The 23,132-nt window shown below is 42.8% G+C and overlaps 1 protein-coding gene and 1 long non-coding RNA gene across 4 annotated transcripts in view; one reads left to right on the top strand and one right to left on the bottom strand.

Annotated features, from left to right (window-relative positions):
- Positions 1–23,132, top strand: part of LOC133253054 (uncharacterized) — a 76,711-nt gene that overhangs the window by 7,266 nt on the left and 46,313 nt on the right. The gene's annotated exons all lie outside the window — the stretch shown is intronic.
- On the bottom strand, positions 3,654–22,659 carry LOC133253053 (tripartite motif-containing protein 54-like). Of its 3 annotated transcripts, none has more exons than XM_061426250.1 (4): positions 22,416–22,656; positions 18,739–18,897; positions 16,646–16,816; positions 3,654–4,379 (listed from the first exon to the last, which is right to left on the bottom strand). In XM_061426250.1, the coding sequence occupies exons 1-4, from the start codon at positions 22,650–22,652 to the stop codon at positions 3,756–3,758; spliced, it is 1,191 nt and encodes a 396-aa protein (XP_061282234.1). In that variant the 5' UTR covers positions 22,653–22,656; the 3' UTR covers positions 3,654–3,755. The 3 variants fall into 3 exon arrangements, with proteins under 3 accessions (XP_061282234.1, XP_061282236.1, XP_061282235.1); XM_061426252.1 differs by lacking the exon at positions 22,416–22,656 and adding an exon at positions 20,403–20,552; XM_061426251.1 differs by lacking the exon at positions 18,739–18,897 and having other exon boundaries at positions 22,416–22,659.

Below are 23,132 nucleotides of genomic sequence, written 5' to 3'. Positions count from 1 at the left end.
TTAGGTTCAAATTAGAGCTTGTTCCCATACTTCACCCTACCCCCAGCCTGGCCTCAACCTCCCTTTCTACTCCCAATGCTTGTGGGAGTCCAGCACCTGCCGCTGCTCAGGCCTCCTGGAATGGTCATCTTTATCCTCACCTAGCCAGTCATGGTCATCCAGATCTTTTCTGACCACCCAGTCTATCTCCTACCATCACTCTTTCACCATTCTATTTTATAACACGTTCGGCATGTTAGCCCACTTTGAGCCCATCTTGCTTGTGTTCTTGTTCTCCCCACAAGAGAGCAAGAACCTTGTCTGAATATTCACAGCTGTGTCCCCATGTTCTAGAACAGGACCCTGTACACAAAGTAGATGCTTTATTATCTCTTAAAGTGTAGAATTACAAGCAAAGACTAGGGCAGTTCATAGTGGAGGCTGAGCTCAAAGGATAGAAATTTTACCAGCAGGAGTCCAGGAAGTGAGAGCCTTAACCAGTAGACCATATGAAAAGCAGAGGGAGCAGCAGCCAGATGGGCCAGGAAAAGGAAGAGGTTTGGAGTCCTGAGAAGACCCACAGACTTCCATGGCTGGAATTCCTGGAGTAGCCAACCCCAAATGACCAGAGGCCTTGCCATCTCAGATCCCACTTCTTGTCCACAAAAGTTGCTGTGGAGGCAACCTCAGGACAGAGTCTTCCCTCCACCTTTGTGTGTGTGTGTATGTGTGTGTTAGTGGCTCAGTCATATCCGACTCTTTATGACCCCATGGACTGTAGCCCACCAGGCTTCTCTGTCCATGGACTTCTCCAGGCAAGAATACTGGAGTGGGTAGCCATTCCCTTCTCCAGGGGATCTTCCTGACCCAGAGATCAAACCTGGGTCTCCCACATTGCAGGCAGATTCTTTACCATCTGAGCCACCAGGAAAGCCCCCACCTTTGTTTACCTGCGACTAAAACTACTGAAGTAAACAAAACACATTCCAGGGAACACCCTCTGACCCTGCCCTCCATCACCACCCCTCCCCAGGTGAGACTGGTGCTCTTTGTGCAGCTGCTTCCTCTGGCCCCTCACTCAGCATGCTGGGTCCAGATACTCAATTTGCCTTTTGGTCTCCCTGCTTTTTACAGCAGATTCCCTTTAATTTTGCCCTTAATCTTGGGGCCCTGCCTCAGTGGGCCCAGGTTTTAGCTTGGAGCCTGGGGGACATGACCTTTTAAACTGTGGTGTTGGAGAAGACTCTTGAGAGTCCCTTGGACCTCAAGGAGAACAAACCAACCAATCCTAAAGGAAATCAGTCCTGAATGTTCATTGGAAGGACTGGTGCTGAAGCTGAAGCTCTAATACTTTGGCCACCTGATGCTAAGAACTGACTCATTGGAAAAGACCCTTGTGCTGGGAAAGATTGAAGGCAGGAGGAGAAGGGGATGACAGAGGATGAGATGGTTGAATGGCATCCCCAACTCAATGGACATGAGTTTGAGTAAGCTCCAGGTGTTGGTGATGGACAGGGAAGCCTGGCGTGCTGCAGTCCATGGGATCACAAAGATTCAGACACGACTGAGCCACTGAACTGAATGGCGGACATGTTGATTTGGAGATTGATGTCTGGTCAGTGCCTCTGGCGATCTCACCCACTCTAAGTGCTGATGGCTCCAAAGGTCTCCTGTGTTCCTATGTAAGTGCCAGAATTTCTGTCTAAGAGTCACAGTGGAAGAAGAGAGGCCCCAGGTTTGGCCTACACCCCCAGTATCCCTAGGGTGAAGTGGGCCATTATTATATTGTTGTTATAGTGTTCACTTTAGCCAGAGGTTGCAAACTGATGATGTCCTGGAAGTCACATCTAGTTCGCAGAAGTGCTTTGTGATGCCCCTGCAATGTTTTAAATCTATTTTTAATTAGCTGACAGCTTTCAAAATAATCGAGATATTTAATGCTAAAAAGTCTAGATTTCTTGCTCTTCTCAAAAAAACTAGAATCTCTGGCTACACTCAGCCAGCATTTCAACAGGACAATATTTTCTTTATGCACAAAATGGGCTCTGCTATTTGTCACAGGCCCCACCCTTCCCTCCACCTCCAGCCTGCTTTGTTTTGTTACAAGCCTGGCTCCCGTGGTCATCTGAATCTGCGTCCTTGCTGCCTCCACTTTGGGGCACTGTTCCTGTCCCACTTGGACCATGGGATTTGGGTCTAGATCAAGCAGAGTCCTTTCCTGAGGATGTCTTAAACAGGAACTGGGAGAAGAGAACCCCTTAGTCCTGGACCCCAAGCTATAATGACAGGGGAGAAGGGATCCTTCTGCAGGAAAGCAGCAAAGCAAGCTTGAGAAGCAGAGACAAAAGAGAGGGGGGCTTCCGGTCGCAATTGAGTCTAGTTCCTATCATCCCTGAGGCAGCCCTACCCTTTCCCCAGTGCACAGTTGTGACTAACAATGAGGTAGTGGGAAGGAGAATGGGCTTGAGAATGATACAGATCTGCCACTCTGCGATTTTGGCTGAACCACTGATAACCTTCTGAGTTTCTTCATCTGTGCAGTGGGGACACTATAGCTTACCTCCTAAGATGGGGTGGGGTTCCAATAATGTCATCTATGTGAAGCATTAGATGTAATGCGTGTGCATAACACATGCTACTAAGGATTCCATAAACAGTGAATTTTATGGTAGATGTTTACTAAAAACTGATCAGTTAGAGTTAAGAAGAGTGAGCGCCTTCCTGAAGAATAGTAGCAGTGTTCTTTAAGGAGATAAATCCTAATCAGTACTGCCTTCAGAGACTCGGGTAGCCTGGAAGAAGCTAAGCCTCTACCGGGAGGAGCTGGATTTGCATAACAGTTCACCCTTTCAATGACTGTGTCCACTTGGAATATTTACTTAAATTCTCTGACCCTGAGGTTCCTCCTCTAAAATGGAGACACACTCAGTCACGTCTGACTCTTTGTGATCCCATGGACTGTAGCCCACCAGGTTCCTCTGTCCATGGGGATTCTCTGTCCAGTAGGATTCCCTACTGGAGTGGGTTGCCATGCCGTCCTCCAGGGGATTTTCCCAACTCAACCCAGGGATCGAACCCATGTCTCCCACATTGCAGGCGGATTCTTTACCGATTGAGCCAGCAGGGAAGCCCAAGAATACTGGAGAGGGTAGCCCATCCCTTCTCCAGGGGATCTTCCCGAACCAGGAATCAAACCAAGGTCTTCTGCATTACAGACCTATTCTTTACCAGTTGAGGTACCCAAGAAACCCATCTTTTTCAGTTATTTTGAGAATGAAAGTAACTCATTAATGTAAGAATGGCTAGTAGTGTTTGTGTCCTAAGCATTCAATAAATCGTATTTATTGTGATGGAAAAACAACAAAAGCCACAGTCCAGAGCTAGCCAAAGGTTTCATTTCTGGGGGAGTCATTGCTATTGTGCTTTCTACTATCTGAGGCTCAACTGAGCTAAAAGTGCACACTAAGTCATCAGAACACAAAGCTTTTCTGTTCAGTTTGTGCCAAGAACTCACCTCCTGCACCACCCACCCCGACTGCCAAATTAGCAGCCCCCATGATTCAAACCCTCCTATGTGAGCTTCAAGCAAGTAGTTTTTAAAGCAGATTTCCATTTAAAAAAGAAGAAAAAAAGGCTTTGGATGATCAACACAAGACCAAAATCAAAAGAGAAACCACAATGTAGAATTTTTTAATTTTAAGAAGCAAAGTCTAGCAACTTTCAAGTTACAGACAAAATGATAAAAGTTGTTGACATCTTGAGACCAAAATAATACCTTACACGGTTGATTCTCTAGAACCAATCTCACTTCCTTGTACTGAGTAAGCATGAGATGGGTTCCTAGGAAGCTTTGCCTCTTGATTTGGTTTTGGCCCTGAGCCCAATACTGCCTTGCACAAAATATCCTCAAGCACTTGTTGCGACAGACGGCCCTGCATGGCACAGCCTGCCTGCCAGGCCTCTTGGAGCCCAGCCATGCTGGCCGGCACTTGGTCAGTCTCAGGCGGGGCAAAGGCAGTGATGTCTATTCCTCTAATGAGCTCTTGAAAATAGCGCCTGATGGAAATAGTGTCCTTGGTGGGGACTGCGGGGGACACGCTGCCCTCCACGAGTCTCTTCATCTCCTCCTTGAGCCTTTTATGCTCGTGGAGAAATTGCACTGTGTTAGCATGATGCTGCAGGAGCATCTTCATCTGCTGGTAAAGCTCTCGGGGGGCTTCAAGTTCCCGGGCAACCAGCTGTAACTTCTCCAGCTTGGAGCAGTGCTCATTCTGCAGTTGCTTTTTCAAGGTGGCAATACGACATTTGATGCCACTGAGCAGGCTGTCTCCGATGGCGTCGATCATGGCCAGTGTGTCAGTGGCGCTGGTAGAGAGTTCCCTGATGAGCTTCTCCATGTCCTGTGGAGGCAGCATGAACAATTCTTAGGAAAGACCTTCAGCATTCAGGCCTCGGCACCTGGTTCATGGCATTGCCTCTTCTCCAGTACTGAACCAAGAACTCCTTAGGGGTGGTGCCCACTGCTAGCTGCTAGCCTACTACCCTTTTTTCAACTCTTTCCTACCAAAGAACCCTGATTCTTCCAGCCAGTGATGTGTGGGCAGCTAAAAATACTTACATTCATTTCCTGCTTTCCTTGTAGTTCGGGGTGACAAGGCATGCAACAGAAGCAGAAGTCTGAGTTATTGGGTGCGGCTTCTGGGAAAGCTGCCTAAAAGTAGACAGATGCTTCTGGGACAAGTCTTGATCCTTCCCCTTTCTCCTGCCAGGACCTGGGGTCAATGCCCCGTGGAGTAGGCTCCTGGTAACCTTGTGCTGACAGGAGCACACACGGCAAAGCTGAGAGAAAAGGGTGGAGCATCATGGGGCCACTAAGCTGGCATTCTTGACTTTCTACCTATGGCCATTTCATTAAGTTAAAAAATAAATAGAATCTCTAATTTTTAAAAAAGCTTCAGCTTGTGAATTTCTATTACAATCAAACGTACACCCTTACTAAAAGAATACTCAAGTGGAAGGAGTTACCTGAATATTTTGAAGGGAATGAAATCACAAACCATCCATTGTGATCTTGCTAGAAAAAGTCAAGGTCTCTTACTCTGGACTCCATGACCTACAGTGCCCTTCCCCGTCTGGTCAGCTTGTCCTGCAGCTCATCCTGTCAGCCTCAGCTCTGCATCACCTCTGTGATCAGGTCTCCCCTCGGGGGGAAGGAGTGTAGGGGAAACAGTTGTAGAGGCACTCGGAGATAAGGCCAGGCAGCCCCTAGGTGTGCTTGTGGCTCTTACATCTGAATAGTCCTGCATCTTAGATTCCTGCCTTGAGGAAAGGAGATCATGGGTGCTGAAGAGAACTAAATGAGATGATGGACATATAGTGCCTAACACCAGACCAGCATGTAGTAGGCACTTAACAAATTCATCTTCCATGGGATGAAGAGATTCTTCCATTCTATTGATAAATGTTTCTATAGGTCTCATATATGTCACTGTGGCTCCCAATAGTACAATATAATAGTACAATAAGCAGGGTGACAATATAAAGCCTTGACATACTCTTTTCCCAATTTGGAACCAGTCTGTTGTTCCACGTCCATTTCTAACTATTGCTTCTTGACCTGCATACAGATTTCTCAGGAGGCACGTCAGGTGGTCGTCTGGTATTCCCATTGCATTAAGAATTTTGCACAGTTTGTTGTGATGCACACAGTCAAAGGCTTTGGCATAGTCAATAAAGCAGAAACAGATGTTTTTTCTGGAACTCTCTTGTTTTTTCGATGATTCAGCGGATGTTGGCAATTTGATCTCTGGTTCGTCTGCCTTTGCTAAATCCAGCTAGAACGTCTGGAAGTTCATGGTTCACATACTGTTGAAGCCTGGCTTGGAGAATTTTGAGCATTACTTTGCTAGCGTGTGAGATGAGTGCAATTGTGCGATAGTTTGAGCATTCTTTGGCATTGCCCTTCTTAGGGATTGGAATGAAAACTGACCTTTTCCAGTCCTGTGTCTACTGCTGAGTTTTTCAAATGTGGTGGCATATTGAGTGCAGCACTTTCACAGCATCATTTTTTAGGATTTGAAATAGCTCAACTGGAATTCCATCACCTCCACTAGCTTTGTTCATAGTGATGCTTCCTAAGGTCCACTTGACTTCGCATTCCAGAATATCTGGCTCTAGGTGAGTGATCACACCATTGTGGTTATCTGGGTCATGAAGATCTTTTTTGTATAGTTCTTCTGTGTATTCTGGCCACCTCTTCTTAATATCGTCTGCTTCTGTTAGGTCCCTACCATTTCTGTCCTTTATTGTGCCCATCTTTGCATGAAATGTTCCCTTGATATCTCTAATTTTCTTCGAGATCCCTAGTCTTTCCCATTCTATTGTTTTCCTCTATTTCTTTGCACTGATCACTGAAGAATCAAATGGGTATATCTTTCCTTTTCTCCTTTGCCTTGAGCTTCTCTTGTTTTCTCAGCTATTTGTAAGGCCTCCTCAGACAACCATTTTGCCTTTTTGCATTTCTTTTTCTTGGGTATGGTCTTGATCACTGCCTCCTGTACAATGTCATGAACCTCCATCTATAGTTCTTCAGGCACTGTGTCTATCAGATCTAATCCCTTGAATCTATTTGTCACTTCCACTGTATAATTGTAAGGGATTTGATTTAGGTCTGCATTCAGTTCAGTTCAGTTCAGTTGCTCAGTCATGTCCGACTCTTTGTGACCCCATGAATCGCAGCACGCCAGGCTTCCCTGTCCATCACCAACTCCCAGAGTTCACTCAGACTCGCGTCCATCGAGTCAGTGATGCCATCCAGCCATCTCATCCTCTGTTGTCCCTTTCTCCTCCTGCTCCCAATCTCTCCCAGCATCAGAGTCTTTTCCAATGAGTCAGCTCTTCACATGAGGTGGCCAAAGTACTGGAGTTTCAGCTTTAGCATCATTCCTTCCAAAGAAATCCCAGGGCTGATCTCCTTCAAAATGGACTGGTTGAATCTCCTTGCAGTCCAAGGGACTCTCAAGAGTCTTCTCCAACACCACAGTTCAAAAGCATCCATTTTTTGGCACTCACCCTTCTTCACAGTCCAACTCTCACATCCATACGTGACCACAGGAAAAACCATAGCCTTGACTAGACAGACCTTTGTTGGCAAAGTAATGTCTCTGCTTTTGAATATGCTGTCTAGGTTGGTCATAACTTTCCTTCCAAGGAGTAAGCGTCTTTTAATTTCATGGCTGCAGTCACCATCTGCAGTGATTTTGGAGCCCCCCAAAATAAAGTCTGACACTGTTTCCACTGTTTCTCTATCTATTTCCCATGACGTGATGGGACCGGATGCCATGATCGTTTTCTGAATGTTGAGCTTTAAGCCAACTTTTTCACTCTCCTCTTTCACTTTCATCAAGAGGTTTTTTAGTTCACTTTCTGCCATAAGGTTGGTGTCATCTGCATATCTGAGGTTATTGATATTTAAAATGGTGTATAAAATAACCACGTTTATTTAAAAATGTATTCCAATATCAAACAGCAAATTTCAACAATGCAAAACTGCAATTACTTTAATATATTTTCTTTTCTCTTGGGTTTTGAAACCTAGAAGAGGAAGAGCTGAACCAGTTATTTAACTTTTTAAAAAATTACCAAATTGTTTTCCAAAGTGTTTGTACAATTTTACATTCCCAGCAGCAGTGTATGAGAGTTCCTTACCCAGAGTCCCCTACATCCACACAAACACTTGATCTATCATTTTGGATAGATGTGTAGCTGTATCTCATTGTGGTTTTCATTTGCATTTCCCTAATAACTGAGAATCTTTTCATATACTGTTTGCCATCTGCATAGCTCATTTGGTGTAAAGTCTATGCTAATATTTTGCCTATTTTAATTGATTTGTTTGTTTTCTTTTTTTTTTTTGGCCACACTCTGAGCCATGCAGGATCTTAGTTCCCTGACCAGGGATTGAACTTGTGCTCCCTGTATTGGGAACGTGGAGTCTTAACCCCTGGACTGCCAGGGAAGTCCCCAAGCTGTTTGTTTTCTTATTGTTGAATTTTGAGAGTTCTTTATATACTCTTTATCTTTTATCAGATATATTTTTACAGAGATATTTTTCTCCTATGTTTTCTTCTACACATTGTGCGGTTTTAGTTTTATATATATATATATAGGTCTACTGTCTATGTAGGATTAATTTTTGCATATAGTGTGAAGGATGGATGAAGTTTTGTTTTTCTTTTCCTTCCTTTTCTTTCTTTCTTTGTTGCTGTTGCTACATACAAAATTTCAATTGTTCCAGTACCATTTGTTGAAGAGGCTAGTCTTTCTCCACTGCACTGCTTTTGCAGTTTTGTCAAAACTCAGGTTCTATTTGTGTACAGATTTGTTTCTGGATTCTTTATTTTGTTCCATTGTTTTATTTGTCTGTCTTTATGCCAATACCATGCTCTTTCGATTACCAGAGTTTTAGATTAATTGTTGAATTCAGGTAGAGTTAACCCTACAACTTTATTTCAAATTGTTTTGGTTATTCTATAACCTTTACTTTTGCACATGAGCTTTAGAATCACCCAGTCATTAAAAAAAAAAAAAAGTATGCTGGGATGTTAATTGTGATTGCATGAAATCTGTTGAAGTATTTGGGTAGAACTGGCATGTCAATAACATTGAGTTTTGCTATGCATGAAGAGTATATATTCTGCCATTTATTTACTAATAGATCCTCTTAATTTCTCTCAGCAATAGTTATATCGTTTTGCTTCTTCCTTTCCTATCTGAATGCTTTTATTTTTCTTGCCTAGTTGTACTGGTTAGAACTCCAGTACAATGTTAAATTGCAGTGATGAGAACAACATCATTGTCTTATTTCTGATCTTGTTGGGGGTGAATATTCAGTGTTGCAAGATTAAGCATGATGTTTGTTGCAGGTTTTCACAGATGCCTTTTATTATCTTCTATGTTGTGGTATAATGGGAAATATATGGCCTTTGTCCCTGGTTCCTGGTACAAAGCTCATAAAATTCTTGGAATTTCCTGAGTGATAGGTATAGATTTTGTTATTCATAATAAGCCCTTTTTAAAAATATATGAGATTATACTAATTACGTGACTCTTGGTGGGTCCCTAGATAGCTTCAGGATGGATCCTGGTTGCGAGAAAGACCAAACATGACTAAAGAGTTGGAACTTTCAGCTCTACCCTCAATCTCTGGGTTTTAGCCCTACCCTCAAACTCTGGGTTTCAGCCCTTCCCTCAACTGGCGGTATAAAACTCTGAGAAGAGGAGAGGGATTAGAGATTGAGTTCAATCACCAATGGCCAATGATTTGATCAGTCGTGCCCTACATAATTGGGGAAGGAAATGGCAACCCACTCCAGTATTCTTGCCTGGAGAATTCCATGGACAGAGGAGCCTGGTGGGCTGCCGTCTTTGGGGTCGCACAGAGTCGGACACGACTGAAGGGATTTAGCAGCAGCAGCAGCCCTACATAATGGAATCTCCACAAAAACCCCTTTAGAAAGGGTTCAGGGAGCTTCCAATTGGTGAACACTGTTATGCTGGGAGGACAGGACACGCGGAGAACTCATGCAAGCTACCTCTCTAAATACCCCACAGCTCTTACCTTGTCCTGTGTATCTTTTCTGTTTAGCTGTTGCTGATTTATATCCTTATAATAAAGAGGTAAAAGCAGTAAAGTGCTTTCCTGTGAATCATTCTAATGAATCATCAACCTGAGAAGGGAGTTGAGGAAACCCAAGTTTATAGCCAGTTAGTCAGAAGTACAGGTGGCAACTTCAGACTTGTGACTGAAATCTGAAGTGAGGGCAGTCTTATAGCATAGCCCTTAACTGGTGAGGTCTGAATTAACTACAGATGGTTAGTATCAGAACTGAATTAAGTTTTTGGACAATCAGTTTGGCCTCTGAGAACCAGAGCATCTGAGATATTACTAGATTGCTTAGTTTTATCAAATTAATATTGAATTCTTGCAAAAAAGTATTCTGTCTACTGAAATCATATGATTTTTCATTTTTCTTTTGTTATTATAGTGGACTACATTGATTTTTGAATGTTAGCACTGTATTCTGGAGATAAAGCCCCTTTTGCTTGTAATGTATTAGGCCTCTCATATATTTTTGGATATGATCTACAAAATTTTTAAATGAATTATTACATCAGTGTTCATAAAAGATATTGGTTGTAATTTTCTTTGCCTGGTTCTGACTTCAGGATAACCCTGGTCCTATAGAAAGAGTTGGGACAAATTCCCATTTCTTCAATTTTCTGGAAGTTTGTGTATATTTGTTATTGCCTCTTCCTTAAATGTTTGGTTGAATCATCAACAAACCTATATGGGCTTGGAGTTTTTAATGCAAGCAAGTTTTTAACTACAAATTTAACTTCTTTAACAGATAAATGGCTATTATAACATTTCTTCTGGGAGAATTTTGATCATTTGTGTCTTTCACAGAATTTAATCTAAATTGTCAAGTTTATTGCCATAAAATTGTTTGCAGTTGTCCCTTATTATGTGTTGGAGCCACTCCTCAGAAACCTGAAGAGTGATGATGTCACCACACAAAGATGTGATGAAAAGGGCTATTACATAATGAAGCTTTCTGGAGGAGAGCAGGGCAGCTTCCAACCAGGTCTGAAATAGCTTTAAAGAGCAGAGAAAGCAGATTGGTTTGGAATTTTTATGGTGATTATGAGCTGTGGAAGGTTCCCACAGCTAAGCTGGGCTTATGTGGTTTGAAATCCTGCAGGTGCCAAAGAAGGAAGCACTTAGGTTTGCTTATCAGCTTTTCCAGATTTTGATCAGAAGGGGTAGAGGGAGAAGGAAGGCTTTAAAAGCTGTGAGCAGTTTAACATTAAACATAGAGTTTGACTGTTGTATTTTAAATACCTATAGAATTTGTAGTGATGTTACCTCTCTTATTCCTGGTTTTGGTAAATAATGTTCTCTCTCCTCTCACCATCTCTATTTCCTTGAGTAGTCTGGCTAGAAGTTTAATTCTGTTGATCTTCTTGAAGAACTAGTTTTTGGGTTTTATTTATTTTCTCTATTGTTTTTGGTTTTCTAGCTCATTTTTTTCTGCTCTGTCTTTATTATTTCTTTTATGCTGCTTACTTGGATTACTTCACTCTTTCTTTTTGCACTTTCCTAAGGTGGGAGCTGAGATCAGTAATACCAAGTCTTATTATTTTCTAATTTAAATTTCCCACGTGCTGCTTTAGTGGCAACCCATAATACTGATACGTTTTGCTTTCATTTTTATCCAGTGCAAAATACTTTATAATCTCCATTTTGGTTTTTCTTTGATCTATGAGTTAATCAATACATGTTATTTAATTTCCAAAAATCTGTAAGTTATTCATTTCTAATTTAATTCTGTTGTCATCAGAGAAACTCAACATTTGAAAAACTAGGATCATGGCATCCAGTCCCATCATTTCACAGCAAATAGAAGGGGGAAAAGTGGAAACAGTAACAGATTGTATTTTCTTGGGCTCCAAAATCACTGCGGATGGTAACCGCAGCCATGAAATTAAGACACTTGCTTCTTGGAAGGAAAGCTATGACAAACCTAGACAGTGTATTAAGAAGCAGAGACGACTTTGCCAACGAAAGTCCATGTAGTCAAAGCTATGGTTTTTCCAGTAGTCGTGTACAGATGTGAGAACTGAACCATGTAAAAGGCTAAATGCCAAAGAACTGATGCTTTTGAATTCTCCAGTGGTTCTGGAGAAGACTCTTGAGAGTCCCTTTGATAGCAAGGAGATCAAACCAATCAATCCTAAAGGAAATCTACCCTGAATATTCATTGGAAAGACTAATGCTGAAGCTGAAGCTCCAGTACTTTAGCCACCTGAGGAGAAGAGCCAACTCATTATAAAAGACCCTGATTCTGGTAAAGATAGAAGGCAGGAGGAGAAGAGGGTGACAGAAGATGGGATGGTTGGATAGCATCACTGACTCAAAGGACATGAGTTTGAGCAAACTCTAGGAGATAATGAAGAACTGGGAAGTCTGGTGCACTGCAGTCTATGGGGTCACAAAGAGGTGGGCATGACTTAGCAACTAAACAGGGAACGTACTTTGTATAAATTGAATTTTTAAAAACGTTTAAAAAATAATTTTATTTATTTATTGGCTGTGCAGACTTCTCTCTAGTTGCAGTGAGTGGTGGCTACTGTGGTTGCAGTGCACGGGGTTCTTACTGCAGTGGCTTCTGTTGTTGCAGAGTACAGGCTCTAGGGCGTGTGGGCTTCAGTAGTTTCGGCTTGAGGGCTCAGTGGTTGTGGTTTCCAGACTCTAGAACACAGGTTCAATAGCTGTGGCACACGGGCGTAGTTGCTCCATGGCATGTGGGATCCTCCTGGACCAGGGATTGAACCCATGTCTCCTGTATTGGTAGGAGGATCCTTTACCATTGAGCCAACAGAAAAGCCCCAAATCCTTTTAAATTTGTTGATACTTGTTTTATGGTCTATCTTGGTGAGCTGTGTGAACTTGAGAATGTGTTCTATTGTTGTTGGGGGGGAATGTTCCATAAATGTTAGTCAGGCCTGATTAACAATGTTGTTCAAGCTATATATTTGCAGAATTCCTGCATACCTGTTCTATCAGTTATCAAGAAAAAGATATTGAAAATTATTGATTTGTCTATTTCTCCTGGTAGTTTTATCGGTTTTTGCTTTATATATTTTGAAGATTCCTTATTAAATGCATAAACATTTCAGACTTTTTATTCTCTTGATTAATTGATCCATTTACGAAAATGAAATTACCTTCTTTCTCCTTGGTATTAATAATATTATTTGGCCTGAAATCTTGTTTGCCTGATGTTAATAGAATCACTCTGGCTTCTTTTGACTCATATTAGCATGACATGTCTCTTTCCATTCTTTCACTTTTAACCTATTTGTGTCTTCATATAAAGCACATTTATCCGAGTTGGGTCTTGATTTTTTTTTTTTTCACTATGATGAAAGCCTTTTTAATTGGAGTGTTTAGACCATTTTCAGTTGATGTGATTATTGATATGGCTAGATTTGAGTTTTATCATCTTGCTATTTGCTTCGATTTGCCCAATCTGGTTTTTGTTCCCTTCCTCCTCTCTTTCTACCTTCTTTAGGATTAATTGTGTATCTTTTATAATCCTATTTTATCTCCACTGCTGGCTTATTAGCAATAACTCTTTACTATTTTAGTGGTTGCTTGAGGGCTTATGGGCTTCCCTGGTGGCTCAAATGGTAAAGAATCTGCCTGCAATGCAGGAGACCCAGGTTTGATTCCTGGGTCAGAAAGATCCCCTGGAGAAGGGAATGTCTATCCACTCCAGTCTTCTTGCCTGGGAAATCCCATAAACAGAGGAGCCTGGCATGCTTAGTCCATGGCATTGCAAAGAATCAAACGCAACTGAGGGACTTTCACTTTCTTGAGGGCTTATAGCACACATCTTTAACTTATCACAGTCTACCTTCATCTCACTTCACATGTAGTATAAAACCCTTATCGTACTGTACCTCCATGATGTCTCTCCTAGGCTCATGCTATTGTTGTCATGTACTTTACTTTTACATGTAATGAACGTCATATGACATTGTTATTTTAAAAACAGTGAGTTATGTTTTGAAAGATTTAAATAATATGAAAACAATCTTACATATTTACGGTTTTCTTTGCCATTTCTGGTGTCCTTTATTCCTTTTAGATTCAGATTTTCCTTCTGCCTGAAGGACTTCCTATAATATTTCTTATAGTGTGAATCTGCTGGTGATGAATTCTTTCAGCTTTTGAAAGAAAGTGGTTTTATTTTGTCTTCATATTTGAAAGATATTTTCACTAGATACAGAATTCTAGGTTGACTTTTTTAAACTGATATTTTAAAGATTTTTCTCCACTGTCTTCATGCTTGGATTGTTTCCAGCAAGAAAGCAGATGTCATCCTTATTTTTGTTCTTCTGTGTGAAATATGTGTGTGTTTTTACCTTTGGGTGCTGTTAATATTTTCTCTTTATCACTGGCTTCAGCAATTTGACTATGATGTACTCTGGTATAGTTTTAGCCATATTTATTTTACTAGATGTTTGTCAAATTTCTTGGATGTATTTTTTTTATATAGTTTTCATCAAGTTTGGTAAATATTTGGCCATTATTTTTTAAGATAGTTTTCCTGTCCTTCCCCCACCCTGTCATTTCCTTCAGGGACTTCAATTAGTCAAATATTGGGACACGAAGCTCTTCCCCTGCTAAGTAATTCTGTTTTAAAAAAAATTCTCACTCCTCTCTGGGTTTCATTTTGAGTAATTTATATTGCTATGTCTTCAATTTCACAAAGCTTTTCTTCTCAGTGACTAACCTGCTGTTAATCCCACTAAGCGTATTTTTCTCTCATCTCCAGAAATTTGATTTGAATCTTTTTTATATCTTCCTTGTCTCTAACTTTTTGAAATATGGACTACAATTACAATAATTATAATTATAAATATAATTTAGCAACTGAAAAAACCAACAAATTATTATTTTCATTGTGGGTCATATTTTCCTGCTTCTTTGCTTGCCTGGTAATCTTTGATGTCATACATTGTGATTTTTTACCTTGTTTGATGTTGCATATTTTTACATTCCTATAAATCTTAATATTTTGGGAGGATACAGTTAAGTTACTTGGAAAAAATGATCTTTTAGTGCTTGCTTCCCTGGTGGCTCAGATGGTAAAGAATCTGCCTGCCAATGCAGGAGACCTGGGTTTGATCCCTGGGTTGGGAAGATCACCTGGAGAAAGGAATAACTACCCACTCCAGTGGTCTTGCCTGGATAATCCCATGGACAGAGGAGCCTATAGTCCTCAGGGTCGCAAAGAATCGGACACGACTGAGTGACTAACACTTTTATTTTCACTTCATTATTTGTTAGGTGAGTCTGGAGCCATGCTCATTCTGGGACTAAGACTTCCTGAGTACTCACTTCAATGTCTCATGATTTACAAGTTTTTCCAATCTTGTTAGTGGGAACAGGCTTTGTTCTGATTCTGTTTGAGCTCCAAGCACTGCCCTCAATCTTTTCCTGTGGAGCCTTTCATGGCATAACGTAATTTTCTCACAGACAGGTGCTGAGCTCTGTTGAACACTCAAAGGAGACTCTGCAGATCTCTGGTTTGTCTCTCTGTGCAGTGCTCTCTTCTCTGAACTCTGTCTTATGCACTTGAAATGTCTTGACCTCCCCAGAGGCTCAGTTCCATCTCCTAAATTCAAAGAATCTGCCAGGCTTTGCTTGGGTTCCCTCTTTCCACCCTTTCAAGCTCTCTCAAGGCAGTAAGTTGTAGCAACGGTAGAGCTAATCTTGTGTATATCCTGTCTCTCAGAGATTAGTATCTTTTATTTCTTGAGGTCCAGTGTCTTGAAAACTGTTGTTCCATATATTTTTGTTTATTTTTTTTATTTTTCCAGAAGGGAGAATAAATTCAGACTTTGTTACTCTATCTGGATCAGATGAGGAAATAATAAAAATCCAATTTTAACCAATATTTGGTATTTAGAAGAAGATCTATAAAAGTCAGCTATGATAGACAGAGATATTCTGCCCCAATCCCCCTTTCCAGAGAGGACTTACTGCCTGTCGAGGTATGACCAGCCTCCAGGTGTCAAATCCTTTGGGATTGCTGTGCCCTTCCCACATCAGCCTACATTTGGAGGCTGAGCAAAAGGACCTACAGTCGCCTGCCCATTGCACCTCAACATAGAGTACTCTAATGGGCAAAGCTGGATCAGGCAATGCTTGTCAGGCCTGTGGTGTAGTTTGCCTTCTCCTCTGTTTCATCTACCTCCTCCTACTCTTACAGATGGCAGTCTTGGATATCTTGTACCCCAAACTCTGTCTCAGCTTCTGTTTCCAGAGACTCAACCTATGATACCAAATGTTAGGTGGCTAGTGTGGCCCAGTCCCCAGCAGCCTCTGCCTTGGCCATTCTGCAGGTGTCCCTTCTCTACAAAAGCTAAAGTTTAGAATTTGTTTCTCAAAGACTATCTAGTCTTCAGAGTGTGTGTGTGTGTGTGTGTGTGACTTAGAAAATTTTGTTCTCTTGACAAATGTATCCAGAGATTGATTCCTAATATCTAAGTTTTGGGGGGCGGGAGAAAGTTATAAAATAAGGAAAATATACCATAGAAGCTAGGATGCATCTTACTTTGTCATCTTAAAAGAGTAAAGTGAAGTGAAAGTCACTCAGTCATGTCTGACTCTTTGCGACCCATGGACTATACTGTTCATGGACTTCTCCAGGCCCGAATACTGGTATGGGTAGCCATTCCCTTCTCCAGGGGATCTTCCCAACCCAGAGATAGAACCCAGGTCTCTCACACTGTAGGTGGATTCTTTACCAGCTGAGCCACCAGGGAAGCCCATAAGAGTGAAATGGCCATTAAATGATCATTTTGGAATCCCTTTAAGCAAACAGAATTCAACCATTTCTCAACATGCACATTTCAAAACTTAACATATTTCACAACACACTTAAGGAGACTCACTCTCTAGAGAATTTCTCCCTCATATTTAAATACTGCTTTTGTTAATGTAGTGTCCTCAAGAGAACAGCAGTCATTTGAATGGAAGCCAAATATTGCCCTGCTGTTGGAGAAAAGACATGAGCCATATGAGCCATACCTGTACTGCCTGTGCCGCGCTCTCAGATTTCTGCAGCACCAGCTGAATATCCTTAGCAAAGTTCACTTTCCTCTCTGCATAGGCATCAGAAATCTTGGCTACTGGGTGAGTCTTGTGGTCCCCAAAGAGCTTGCACATTCCACATATTGGTTCTTCATCACTTAGGCACATCTGATTGACAAAAGAAAAGTCAATGACACTTATTTCCCTTCTTATTCCAGTCCTACACACTCAGAACCTTCTGTAACCTCAGGCTGCTGAATGTATTCTTAAGCAGGTATCAAAAGTCAGTTGCACAGGAGGCTTGATGTATGGAAGACAGAGATGGTGGTAGTACCAGGATGCTTGAATGATAATTTAGTAAGCACATACCACACTTGGTTTTTCTTGGACTCCTCATAATGACCCTTTGATTTGGATAGTATTGTGTCCATTTTACAGGGGAGAAAGCTGAAAAGTCTCCAAGTTGTTAAATGATTTGCCCAAGGACACAATGCCATGAAGGGATAGAACTGGGGTTAGAAGCAAAGTCATTTCCACTTGGCCAAGCCAAGGGCTGTTATAAAGATTAAATATGATGCATGGAACATGCTTGGTATGCAGTCTGGCACTCGGCAGACATTATACACATGGTAGCTACCAATAATATCATAAAGACTTCAACAAAGTTGACCCTGCTACAGGCTCAAGATAAACTGGGCCTATTTTAGATGAAAGGGATTGAGTAGGACCTCACTGTCCTGCTGGCCCCTTCACTTGGCTAATGGGAGCCTTGGAATGAAACCTTATGAATGAAATGAAAACTTACTAGTGAAAACTTGGAATCTCAGAAAGGGAGGTTACTGCTGAGGGTGAGAGAACCACTGAGAATTTGTGATAAATGAAACTGATTTTCAAAGGCAGAATTCAACAAGAATACCAAATCACATTGTATTCTTTTGGGTCCTCTTAGTGGCCTGAGCTAGCCTGCCCCAAACATTCCATTTATGTCCTTGCACGAGGAGGGGTGGCTGGAAGAAACAGAGCAGAAGCTGGTGGAGCTCAGAACAGCCCGGGAAAGTGGCTGAGGGTGGCGACTCACAAAGAAACCCTGCCCTCTGAGGACAGACCCTGGATATTCTGCCCTAAAGGGCTGGGGGCCCTGGAGCGATGATGCCCTCACAGAGCTCCATCTATGCTTTAGGAGTTGGCTGCAGAGCTCAAGCTAGAGCCAGTTATAAAGACTCAGGAAAGCTTTTGACCTTCTCCAAGGAAACCACTAACTTAGTTCACCCCTGACCTTTATCAAAGCAACCTAAACCTGGTGGCTGCTGCACAGTCTGTGAGACGTGGGAGCTGCCTCATGCTGTCCCACCAGGGCTGCTGGGGAAAGCAAACAAGCTCAAGGTTGTGTACAGGCTTTGTTGACTGACGAATGAAAGCTAAAGTGGTGTTATGTCTGATTCATATCTGAGTTATATTTGACATGGAGATCATCCTAAAGCTATTACCAAAGGGGCAGATTACATGTATCAAATCACCTGTGAAGATCTCTTAGCTGGGGAACATGGAATTAGAGTGGGGTACACATGGTTTTATTTAAATCACACTGTAGACACGTGTGTATAAACATATAACATGTATAGCATCATACAGAGTACAGTAAAGAGTTCATATGACATATTGTATCAAAAACTCATGCTTAAGATTAAACATCAGAATCATACACAGCTCTCCAAATGGGATGTGGCCAAAAGGAGGAATGGCAGATTCCTGGTCCCATCTTACCCTACCCTCTCTCTCTGCATGATCATGGGTAGCTAAATTCTCATAGATCTGACTATCATGCAACTTCTTTGTAACTATGTGAGCCTGTCTATCTGTGGTCCCTTTAATCTTGCTGCAGTTTACCTGACTGAATACCACACACACACACCAAACCCTGGGCTCCATCACTAAGAATGAAGGTAGCGTTGGTATGTGCATTTGTCTGGAAAGTAATCCTCTGCTATACTCCTAAGCAAATATCTGATTTCAACAATAGGTTGCTGAGTAATTTGACAGATTGTGTAGCTAAGCAAGAATAAAATAAAATTAAAAGTGTGATTGAATACCAGATTCACACTTTCTCCATGCTTTTCACATGTCTGAGCAAGTTGATTTTGCTCCTTGGTGTGAAGCGTCTCAAGTTCTTCCTTAAACTTCTCCAGTATGTTTTCAGCCAAGATGTTCCTCTGCAATCCGTTTGTTCCCCTTCCCCTCAAATAAATGACCTAAAACACAGAACCGGCATGAGCTTGTGGCAAATTCCCATCATCAACTGTGACATCATCATAGGGAAGGATGAAACACCGCCCTTCCTGCACATAAACACCAGTGAGCGGGAAGACAGCCCAGGCCACCCCTCCAGGCTTTCAAAAGGAAATGACTGTGAAGACTCCTCATCCCTGTAGAATATCTCCTCCTGCTCCAAAGCACTCTCACCTGAGCAAGTAAGTGCACTGTCTACAGAGACAATCATCACAGACTCCATCAGATGGAGCAGGAATCTGCCTTCTTTGACCTTGTAAGTCTTGGTTAGCACCTGCTCTGTCTCCTGGGGACATTCAGGCCAGTGGGAAGACAGACCTTCATGAAGGACTGTGTGCTTGGATGTATAGGGGAGCACAGAGAAGGAAGGACTAACTCTCCTTGGGGTGACAGAGGAGAGCATGACTGGAGTCTCAAGAAGATGCCTAAATTAAGCATTGAAGACCAAAGCATATTAGCCACGTCTTTTATTTACTGTGTCCTGATGTTCTGGCATCTGGGGCTTGGGATGAGCCCCTTCCCTTTGGCTAGCCAGTTCCTACAGACAGTAAAGGATTCACCTGGAGGCATTCATTTTACATGCAAACTGACAAATCTGGGGTCCACATCCCAACCACCTCCTTTACATTTGCTGTTCCCCTACCCACTGCCCTAGCCATTCAGGGCCAGATACTAGATATCTAGGGGCAACCCCATGTCCCAGAGGCCACTGAAATTGTTCAAGCTGGCCAATCCTAAGCCTTCTCACCATACCTACCTGTTTTCTTCCTGCAGAAACCAAACAAAAGTCTTTCTTGTCCACATTTCCCCATCCCCCTGTTTCCTGACCCACTCTGATTTCCACATGTGGCCCACTGTGATGTGGTGTGGCCCCTCCTCTTGGGGTCTATGAGTTACAAGCTATTTCTCAATGGCAATCATCTCCTGATCTGTTTGTCTTGTCATACCCAAATAATAACAAGGAAAAAAAGCCAAGGCTACATGCCACCCTGAGGTACCATCGCAGTCCACTCATCTGTCAATAACCTTAAATTCCACTTGTTTAATAAACTTTCATTGAGCACCTGCCATGCTGGGAATGTGATAGTGAACAGGACAGTGCACCTGGCCCTACCCTCAGGGGTTTATATACTAGAGAGGGGAACAGACACCGAACAACCTATGTGCCAGCTATAGCCACTGATTTCCAACCAGACAGTCTAAACTCTTCTTGGACCCAGTTGTCTCTTCTGCAAAACTAACCCATGGTAAAAGAAGTCTTAACAGTGTCTTGTGTGTGTGGTGGGGGGACGCACATGGAGTGAAGAAAATGTTCTAGATGTTGGTCCGGGTGGGGCTTATATGGAAATATACATATGTGCTTTATTGGGACAAAGTGTACCTCACATGTCCTCAATTTAGCAACTAAACGACAACAACAAATACCTCAGATGTGTGCATCACACGCTTTACTGTGTGTATTTTATACCTCGAGGGAAGAAAGGTGGGTGAACTTAAACATCGTGACTTGAATTTTCAGCCTCGGTTTCATTGTCTGCAAATAGAAATCCAGCCCGTTCTCTCCAGAAATGCTTAGATTCCTATTTGGGAATATGCATTAAAGGAATTACTATCATTATTGTTACAGTGAATTTTCAGTTACTTCTTTGAAAAAAAGTGCCTATTTAAGCTTGAGGGAGAAGGCGATGGCACCCCACGCCAGTACTCTCGCCTGGGAAATCCCATGGATGGCGGAGCCTGGTGGGCTGCAGTCCATGGGGTCGCTAATAGTCGGACACGGCTGAGCGACTTCACTTTCACTTTTCACTTTCATGCATTGGAGAAGGAAATGGCAACCCACTCCAGTGTTCTTGGCTGGAGAATCCCAGGGACGGGGGAGCCTGGTGGGTTTCCATCTATGGGGTCGCGCAGAGTTGGACACGACTGAAGGAACTTAGCAACTTAAGCTTGGGGAGGGGGTTCCATAAAGTGGGCAGTCTTAAATTTAGAGATTATCTTGCCCGTAATCCTTATATAGTAAATGTTAACATATTTTTTTTTCTTCGAGATTGTCCCTCTCTCTAGACTGAGGAGCTGGGCTTCTCAGCCCTCCTCAGCCAGCATGCCATTTCTAAAAGGTTTACACCCTGCTCAGAATTTCCCTGGCCCCTCTGGGAAGAGAAAAAAAAATCATCTTTAGAGGGGCCGGTCCTGAGTTTAAACCCCAGGCTAGCCATCGCTACAAAATGAAAAGCATAAGTAAATCTAAGCATCTGGTGTTTTTGAACTGCTGCCCCGCAGCTCTATACACACATTCTCTCACACACAACCTTCTCACTGGCGCCCTAGCCCCCATATTCAGTTGATTACCATTGGAGAGCCGGCACCTGCCTCTCCAATCGGCCTACCCTCCGTTCCTACTGACACAGAACCCTTCATAACTTCCCTCTTCCTGCAATCCATTCATTTTATATTTTCTTCCTTCCTTCCACAAATACCCAAAGGACCTGGAGAAACACCAATCACAGTACTTTCATGCTACCTGGGGAGAGAAACACCACACAAGTCATTGTCCAACAAGTTTCCATGAGAATACATACTGCAGATAACAGTAGTTTCCACACCAGTGCTATATGACCTTTTCCAGGTTAAACATTTCTCCTGGCCCCACTGCTTACAGGACAGCATGCAAAGAAAGCCTTTTGCATGACATGTAAGACCTCCTTCAACATGCCCTGACCTGTCCTCCTAATGGATGCCCTAAGTGCCCTGGCAGCTCCCACAACCCCACACCAAAGCCTTCTTATTTACTAACCAACTCTAAGCAATCTGGCTGCAGGCCCCCCTTTAGGCCCTTGGTATCTGCTATCCTCTCTTCATCTGCCCTGCTTTGTAGTCTCTCCCCAGCTGTCAGCTCCTCTGCAGTCTTTTGTGTCTCCACTGAAGGGTCTCTCACTGTATAGAGAGCCACTGGCTCCTACAAGGATGTGTCTTGTCATCTCTGTATCCCTGGGATCCTGGCAGTGACAAGGCCCCTGGCAGGTGCTTGAAAATGTCCCCCTACCCCAGCACATACTGAATAAGTGAAAGCTGGTGTATTTTATCTCTTGGCAGTTCTGTTAGAACCTTCTAACATTAAACCACAGTGCATATCTTCCTGTAGCTCCTATCCTGGGTCCCACCATGTCTTCTAAGCCTGCTCCCCCCAAAATCCATTGATGTGCTTAGTCACTCAGTCATGTCCAACTCTCTGTGACCCCATGAACAGTAGCCCACCAGGCTCTTCTGTCCATGGGATTCTCCAGGCAAGAATACCGGAGTGGATTGCCATTTCCTTCTCTAGAAATCTGCTGATAACCCTTCACAGATGTGAGTTCTGGCCAGACAGTCTTCATTTTGCAGGCCAAATAACCTTAGCTCTTTTATTGCATAGATTCAAAGATGTGTTGACCAGAAAGAAATCTGCTATGTCAGCAGCAGAAGGACCCCCAGCCTCTCTTACTTTCCTACACACTGGGCAGCAGAACTGTCCGTTGACGTGGGTGCAGTTCTGGCACACCAAGATCAGCTCCAGGCACTGTTTGCAGAAGTTGTGGGAGCAGGAGAGGAGCAGCACGGGCGGCGTGAACAGCTCCATGCACACGGGGCAGGACAGCACCGCACTCAGGGCCTCCATGGTGTCCACAGCTGTCTGCCTCCTCCAGGCAGCCAGCCCCCACCAGGCTTCTAGAACAGCCATGGAATGCAGTCACAATAGACACAGCTGGGCTTTCCTCAGAGGATAGAAGGCGCAAGGGGCCTCCAGACACTCGGGGCCCCAGGATGTATTAGCAGGGAGGTGGCAGACCATGCCCTGCCAGGGATATCCAGCCCACAGCTTATTTTTGGTACAACTCACAAGACACAAATATTTTTCATGTTTTAAGGCATTGTAAAAAACAAAAAAAAAAATCAAGAATATGTAATGTGCTTAGTCGTTCAGTTGTGTCCGACTCTGTGTGACCCCATGTACTGTAGCCTGCCAGGCTCCTCTGTCCGTGGGGATTCTCCAGGTAAGAATACTGGCCCTTCCTCCAGAGGATTTTCCTAACCCAGGGATCAAACCCAGGTCTCCTGCATTGCAGGCAGATTCTTTACCTTCTGAGTCACGAGAGAAGCCCAAGAATATGTAATAGAAGCCATACTTGATCTACAAAGTCTTAAATATTTACTTTCCAGC

The sequence above is a fragment of the Bos javanicus genome, chromosome 8, assembly GCF_032452875.1.
Source record: "Bos javanicus breed banteng chromosome 8, ARS-OSU_banteng_1.0, whole genome shotgun sequence".
Lineage (NCBI taxonomy): Eukaryota > Metazoa > Chordata > Mammalia > Artiodactyla > Bovidae > Bos > Bos javanicus.
Note: the sequence above shows the minus strand (reverse complement) of the source record. Positions and strands in the feature narration are given on the sequence as shown.